The sequence below is a fragment of the Phaenicophaeus curvirostris genome, chromosome 13 (assembly GCF_032191515.1).
Source record: "Phaenicophaeus curvirostris isolate KB17595 chromosome 13, BPBGC_Pcur_1.0, whole genome shotgun sequence".
NCBI classification, from domain to species: domain Eukaryota; kingdom Metazoa; phylum Chordata; class Aves; order Cuculiformes; family Cuculidae; genus Phaenicophaeus; species Phaenicophaeus curvirostris.
The window spans coordinates 15,669,328-15,677,432 of NC_091404.1; the positions used below are offsets into that span (position 1 = coordinate 15,669,328).

General features: G+C 48.6%; 1 protein-coding gene across 1 annotated transcript in view; it reads right to left on the bottom strand.

Annotated features, from left to right (window-relative positions):
- MCF2 (MCF.2 cell line derived transforming sequence) overlaps window positions 1-3,516 on the bottom strand; it is a 50,340-nt gene extending 46,824 nt beyond the window's left edge. Inside the window, exon 1 of the mRNA XM_069867752.1 lies at window positions 3,385-3,516. Coding sequence (XP_069723853.1) covers window positions 3,385-3,490 — 106 coding nt within the window. The 5' untranslated portion in view covers window positions 3,491-3,516. The remainder of the gene's footprint in view (window positions 1-3,384) is intronic.
- Window positions 3,517-8,105: the final 4,589 nt, after the last annotated feature.

The window sequence follows — 8,105 nt, forward strand, 5'->3', positions numbered from 1 at the left end:
CTTTCATAGCCCATACAGCCAGGAAACTAAATTGTACAGCCAGGTCCCCATGATGGCATCACCTGGAAACTCTGCTGCAAAGTGAGGGAAACTAAAAAAACATTTTCCCAAACTGAAAATGGAAATGCTCGGTTCTGGCATTCCTCTGTTGAGGAAAAGCACATCTCCAGATTCAGCAAACTGCTTTCCTGTGGTAGGAGAAGGTCAGCAGCATGGAAAGTGATGGGGAGGAGGATATCACTGGCGCTTGCTCTCTGTGTCATACCACCCAGCCCTTGGACAGACACCCATGGAGCAACAGACGGATAATTGCACTGCACAGGTGGCTCTGCCAGTGCAGGTTCCCAGGGAACAATTCTGCCCTGGGAGCCGCTGGCAGCTGGAGCTCCTGACTCAGCCCCACTCTAAAACCAAGTCTGGCATCGCCTGGGAGGAAAAGGGATTCAGAAGACAGGGCAGCCCCACCCAGCCACTTCCACCACAGCTCCTTGTGCTCTTATTCCTCTGGTCCCAATTTTGCAATGACTCTCAATTTTGCTGCGTTAGGGAAGCTGTCAGGTGGGATGATGGAGGCTTTGGCAGTGGAGCAAGCTGAGGAGCAGGGGACCAGAGTTGTGCTCTTCACACGTGCCAGAATGACCATCGCTACAGTGACAAGTGTTAGTCAGCACAAAGCTGCCCATTTGCAGGATGAGGCTGAGGGCGCTCACTAGGTTTGTGGCTCTGGGATTCCCTTGCAAGTCCGGTGTGCCAAACCCAACTTTAACAAAAGGCTCCTACCACAAGCATGACCAAAGGCACTATGCAAACTCCCAACTCCCCACCTCCAGGCACATGAGGAAGCTCTGTACCTCCAAGCATCCTCCAATTCAGTGGCAAAGTCCGCTTTGGAAGTCTCTCTTTCCCTCACCACGTTTTACACTTCAGTTGCTTCCCTCCCACACAGCCCTGCTGTCACTTCACTTTTGTCCTGGTAAATGAATGATAAACCATTAAATGGCAGTTGTAGCAAATGTGATGTAGGGAGAAGAAGCACATCCCACATACTACCGACTGCTCCCAGACTACTACTCCTCTGTGGTCCACCTAAAGGGGTCTAGACCGATGGTGGCACAGAGATTTTAGAGGCTGCAGGCCCCGTGCTCTCATAGCTCTCTGGGGGGGCCAAAAACCTTCTAGAGATGAGAATGGCTGTAAAAGGCTTTATATAGGCTTATATTGCATTCTAAGGTAGATATTGGGGAAACATGACCTTCTACTAGTAAAGACCAACAGGTTTCCAGTACTGACGCAGGAAGCAAAATGGTTAAAACACGGTCCTAGATCAGGCTGAATGCTCAGAAATTAGCGATGAGAAAAAAAAAACCTTCCAATTTATTTTTAATCTCATGATTTGGGGAACCTTACCCAACTTTGTATCTTTTTTCAATATCTTATTTTAAGAATCTATGTAGATGCCAAATCATGCGTCCAGATCCTCCAGCTATAACCACACAAGTGTGCCTTTGTGGAGATATTTTGATTTTGTATGAGTATTACAAAAAGGTCATCTGCCAAGAGCTACTTAGAAGACAGGGCTCACGCTCAGGAGAAATCCACTGCACGCTTTCACCCTATTTCTATTACATCGTTTATAGAAAATGTTCACCATCTGCATCGCTGTCCCTGTGTCACCCAGCTCCTGTTGGAGCAGTGTGGGTGTTTCATCACCGGCACCAGCGCAAGGAGGATCAGACTTTTTTTTTTTAAACACATCCATTCTAGTAGCATCCTTTGCTAAATAACTGCGATCACTCCGCCTACGTTTTCCTATCCCATTTGCAGGGTGTGGGCAAGCGAACAAGTCAGCACAGGTCCAGGACAGCCCACAGTGGAGAGGAAGATGGACACCATCTGAAAAAAGAAAGTACACAAGCACCTCCTGACACACAGGTGAAGTCCTCACCTGTGACTTATCCCCTGATAAACTCCTCCCACATCCTAAACTGTGCTTTGCAAACAGGTCAAGGAAACTGGAGTTAGACTGCAAGTTTTTTGGGGTGTCAGTGTGTCTTTTTTTTTTGTGTGTGTCTGGCACGGCTCCAAGAGCTCTGACAGCTGTGAATAAATAAGGACTGATGAGCGCCTTCACCCCCTGACAGGGTACGCATCCTCTAGCGGGGACAGAGTCACCCAAGATGCCACTACCTTTCCTGGATTAGGAAAGACCTCACTGCAGAAAAATCCTGTTCTCCCCATAAGAAAGCAAAATAACAAAAAAGTCAGGGCTCGGTGCAGTTTATGAGCAGATCACTGTCCATCAGAGGAAACACAGCTGAAGCACAAGAGCAGCTTACACCTGAGAGTAAGGGATGAGATTGCATTTCCTTCTCACGTTAAGGATGTGCAGCCATAAAACCACAGCAACATCATCGCAGCTCTGTGCGTTCCCCAGTACAGCCTGGGTTTAAAAAACGTTTAAAGACAGAAGGAAGAAAGAGAGGGTAACAGAGACACACGCTTTGCACACACTCATTCTTTTCTACTTCAGAAAAAGGGAAGGGGCGCACTGTAGTCATTAGGGCAAGATGTAACTTTTCAGTGACAACTTCTTTAGTTTTGGCCACAGGGAATCTGAGAAGAGGACGAGCCCTGGCAACCAGAAAACAATCTCCTTTCTTCAGGTACATTTGAGCAATGCATTCCAGTAACAAAAAGGACATAATAGCCACACAGAATTGCAGAATCACCAGGTTGGAAAAGACCCATCGGATCATCGAGTCCAACCATTCCTATCAAACACTAAACCATGTCCCTCAGCACCTCGTCCACCCGTGCCTTAAACCCCTCCAGGGAAGGTGACTCAACCCCCTCCCTGGGCAGCCTTTGACAGTGCCCAGTGACCCTTTCTGTGAAGAATTTCTTCCTAATGTCCAGCCTGAACCTCCCCTGGCGGAGCTTGAGGCCATTCCCTCTGTCCTGTCCCCTGTCACTTGGGAGAAGAGCCCAGCTCCCTCCTCTCCACAACCTCCTTTCAGGGAGTTGTAGAGAGCCATGAGGTCTCCCCTCAGCCCCCTCTTCTCCAGGCTAAACACCCCCAGCAAAACGAGACAGTCTTTCCTTAAAAACCGAAGCCATTAGACACTGACCAGGCAATCCACCCAAATAAAGGAGTCCCCAGCAACCCTGGTGCCACGAACCCTCCAGAGGGACTGGAAGATGCTTCCCGCCCCTCTCTCCTTCGAACTCGCACCCCACTCCGACCCGGGCCGGGCACCTGTGGGTGCCGGGGCTGCAGGGTCCCAGAACGGGGTTGGGGGGGACGGAGAGGGACGGCCGGGGGAAGCCAATCCCCGTCCCGGTCCCGCTCCCCGTCCTCACCCCCGCGCCGCTCCCCGCACTCACCGCCGGCGGCCGCCTCCAGGAGCGCGGCGGCCCGCAGCAGGCGGTAGTACCGCTCCATCTCGGGGGCCGAGGCTCCCCCCGGGGGGGGCCCGGGGGCCAGGGCCATGCCCCGCCGGCCCGCTGCCCGCCGCTCGCCGCCCCGCGCCGCGCCGAGACGGGGCCGCGCCCCCCGCCCCGCCCCCCGCCTGCCTCTGCCTCGGTGCCTCTACCTCCGGAGTGCCTACCCCCTTCTTTCTTTTTTTTTTCTCCCTCCCTTTCCCGTTTTTCTCCCCCTTTCTCTTTTTCCTCCCCCCGCTTTCTTTTTCCTCCCCCCTTTCTCTTTTTTCTCCCCCCTTTTTTCTTCTTTCTTCTCCCTTCCTCTCCCTTTTTTCTCTTCCCCCTATTATTTCCCTTTTCCTCACCTTTTTCTCCCCATTTTCCTTTTTCTCCTCATTTTCCTTTTCTCCTCCTTTTTTCTCCCCACTTTTCCTCTTCTTCTTCACCTTTCCCCCTTTTCCCCCCTTTCCCCCTTTTCCCCCTTTTCCCCCTTTTTCCCTTTTTCCCTTTTTTCCCTTTTCCCCTTTTTCCTTTTTTTCCCTTTTTTCCTTTTCTCCCCCTTTTTCCCTCTTTTTTCCCTCTTTTTTCCCTCTTTTTCCCCCCTTTTCTCCCCCTTTTCTCCCCCTTTTCTCTCGCTTTTTTCTCTTCACTTTTATCTCCCCTTTTTCCTCCCCTTTATTTTGTTTTTAATTCCTCTTTTATAATTTTTCTCCCCCTTTCCTCTCCCCCTTTCCTCTCCCCCTTTCCTCTCCCCCTTTCCTCTCCCCCTTTCCTCTCCCTTTTTCCTCTCCCTTTTTCCTCTCCCTTTTTCCTCCCCCCTTTTCCTCCCCCCTTTTCCTCCCCCTTTTCCTCCCCCTTTTCCTCCCCCCTTTTCCTCCCCCCTTTTCCTCCCCCCTTTTCCTCTACCCCTTTTCCTCCCCCCTTTTCCTCCCCCCTTTTCCTCTCCCCTTTTTCCTCTCCCCTTTTTTCTCTCCCCTTTTTTCTCTCCCCTTTTTTCTCTCCCCTTTTTTCTCTCCCCTTTTTCTCCCCCCTTTTTTCTCCCCCCTTTTTCCTCCCCCCTTTTTCCTCCCCCCTTTTTCCTCCCCCCTTTTTCCTCCCCCCTTTTTTCTCCCCCCTTTTTTCTCCCCCCTTTTTTCTCCCCTTTATTTTGTTTTCTCTTCCTCTTTTATAATTTTTCTCCCCTTTATCGTTTTTCCTCCCCTTTTCCCTTCTTTCCCCTTCCCATTTATTCTTCCTTCCCCCTTCCCATTTTTCCACCTTACCCCTTCTCCTTCTTTCCCCTTCCCACTTTTTCCTCCTTCCCCATTTTCTTTTTTTCCTTCTCCCCCTACCTCTCTTTTCTCTTTTCTCCTTTTCCCCATTTGTTTCATCACTTTCCTCTTTTTTTTTTAAACTTACTGCTGCTCTCCAGTTTCCCCTGTCACATTGCCCTGCGGCGAGAGCTTTTCTCCACTTTAATGCCTATAGCACTTCTCTAAGGAAAACAAACAAACAAATAAACAACTGTTTTCATCCTCTACCAGCAACATTTTAGCAAATTCATTGACCAATATATGAGAACTACATCCAGCCGTGCTGCAGTCAGAGCTGCCACAGCTCTAAGCACACACGGGCCTGAACCATGAGCCTCAGTTTCCCCGATGCTGAGGTTCAAACGACGCCAGCTCATCCTCAACAGGAGCCTGAGCTGCCCAGGAAGGCAGGACAGAGACGTGGATGTTCCTGTTTTTCCAAAACAACCTTTTAATTATACTCCCTACTATAATAGCAGCCTTTTTCCAACACTTCAACAGTCAGAGCTATTAATTTAGGACCCATGGTCTAACAATGGTTGCATGAAAAACACCATCTTTTGGTAGACTGCGTCCCTTCTTACATTGACACAAATTCTCACGGAAAAACTACCCATTCGCTCAGTGCTCCTTGTTTGTAGCAGAGCAGATCCTCACTAACTTAACAGTTTGAATACGTGATTTTCTGTCTGGTTATAAAGCACATCTTGTGTGACAGGGAGAGCTCATGTGCACTTACTCATCAAAAAATCCAGCTCAGATGCACAGCAGTAAAATGTGGCTATAAAACAGCTATATGCAAGGCTACAAGCCTGGACAGACAGGCACGCCACATTCCTTCTGTGTCCTTATCGCAGGAATGCTCTTTTCCCTAAACTGCAACAGTTCATAGAATCATAGAATCACTAGGTTGTAAAGGACCCACTGGATCATTGAGTCCATGGGGAAAGGAGACCCATCCTAGTGCTGAAAGTCTCTTTTTCAGTCTATTGCTGTGGAGAGGATGCTCTGCTGCAACTGGGACTCACCACCTCTGAGTGATCCCACTATACCACTGGCTTTGGGAAAAATAAAGCTAGCCAATAAAAGACATAAATATGTTATCCCTAAGGTTTAGCAATCAATACATTTCTTGACGTCTGAATAGAAAATGAAATTATTAAGACTGGATCTGGATCAGATCTTTGAAACCACCAGCGCATCCTACCCAAGCCCCCAGTGGGTTATGCTGGGCCACGGTGGCAGATGCCAGCAGGAATCCTACACACGCCAAAGCTGAACCCCTTCCAGCCAATTCAGCTGGTGCAAGACAACAGCAGCCAGCTCTCAGCATGGAAAAGCTGTGTTGGCTCACACTGATGGGTTATTGGTCAAGGCTTTTCCTTACCATCATTCATTTACAAGCTTGATGGCCACAAAGGTTCTTGTTTTGGAAACCTGGCTGCTTCCAGGCCCTCCTTTCAGGCATTTTGCAATAAATACTCAGCTATTCCAGCACCACATTCAGCAGAGGCACCGTCCAACTGTTTGTATTTTACAGTGGCAGAAGTGACTCGGCATGGCCATCGTTTGATAGGAATGGTTGGACTCAATAATCCAGTGGGTCTTTTCCAACCTGGTAATTCTGTGATTCTATGATTCTATCTCCTCAAGAGACAAGCGTTACTCTCTGCCTGCCTAAGGAACGATAAGCTGAGATAGAAGAGGAACAAGGAGACAGATAAAAAAGAAACAATGCTAGCCAGAAACAAAGGTATTTCTTTTAAAGGCATTTCCCATCCAGTTGCAGAACAATCTTCAGCATTCTGATAGTGGCACATACAAGCCTGTGTGCGAAGGGAATATCTCTTTCAGAGGGCTGGGGAAAATCCTGCCAGCACCTCTGTTTGCAGTTTTATTTCATGTGAGTGCAATTCCTTATCCTTAAATCTTAAGGAGAAGTTGTAAGGAGAATTCCTACTAATTTAATTAATTCCAGATTAATGGAAAAAAAATCCCCGATGAAATTCAAACCCCTCTTTCTCCTCCCACCCCCAGGTTAGAGCTAGAAGTTTTGGTTGGAACTGGTGCCATTGTTTGGATTTTAGAAATCACCCTTCAAAACCACCTGCTTAGTCAAACCGGGATGCTCCATTTTAGTCACCCACAGAAACGCAAGGCCTCACAGTGATGCAATTCCCTTTTGAGACTGCATAATCATATCAGCTATTTCCCCCTGGCACGTATTTTTATTATAATTTGAAGAAAACATAAGTTTCGCTTCTGTGGCTTCCTCTGGCCCACTCCACCACCTTGGTTCATCAGATCATACAGTCAATTCCTCCACCGATCCTCTCCTCGTGTGCAGGTCTGCCCCGTGCCCCCTTCTCAGCCTCTCAGCCCCAGCTGCAACAGAAAACAGTCGCTTGGTCTTTCCTGCCCAAACTCCAGTGGGCAAAGCAGGACACAAGGGCTTTGATTTTTTTAGGGTGGTGCTGGGAACTAGAAAACCAGAGCTGGCTAAATGTATTTTGTAGCCAAATTGATGTTGAAAGAGAATTGTTCACCTGTGGAATAAGCATAGCGACATCAAAGCATCTGTGCAGGAGAGTAATTAAGCTCTGGTTGGTTTTCATAAATAGGGATTTTAGGAGAATTTCATGCACAGAAGGCAGTGCCACCCTCCATCCAGAGGTACCATCCAGCGCGGGCTCCTTCTAGGCTGGTCTGGGAGGCACAGAGCCTTCACAGCCCACCTGAAATCCTGGCCACACTGAAGTCAGTTAAGCTTGCGCTGATTTCATCAGGACCAGAGCTTTACACAACCTGCTAGGACTCCACTCTCTTTCTGCATCAGTCAGACCTGCCTTATTTACTGTTGCAGCCCCTGTTTTTGGAAGGGAACATGCACGCAGGTGCACACAGCCCCTTTCTGCAGGCCACAGTGTATTTTCCAGCTTAGCAGGTTATCCCCAGACACGTGAAAATTTAAGAAGCAAACACCAATTCCAGCAGCAAGGATGATGTGGATGCATCTCCTGCAAGAGCTTCAGGGGAACAGGGAGGGACAGGGACACCGCGGCCTCTCCACACGCCAAGAACTCTCACATGACAGCAGCCTGACCTTTAAAAAAATTGCTGTCCTTGTTAAAAAACACCTTACAAAGCGACATTGCTTCCCGTTTCTAATATGAAGGGTTACACAGGCATTTTAAATGCCAGTTTGGTGCTTTCTGAAATACCTGGTGACCTGCAGCCTTCGCCCATTGCTTACATTTATAACTTTTGTCCCATCAGCCTGGGTAGCCAGCTCAGAGTAGAACCCTTCCCAGCTCTTCAGCTGATTCCCACTATCGCTCACTCAGGCTATTAGGATTCTCAATGCGTGTATCTGGTTTCCAGTAGTACAAGCTG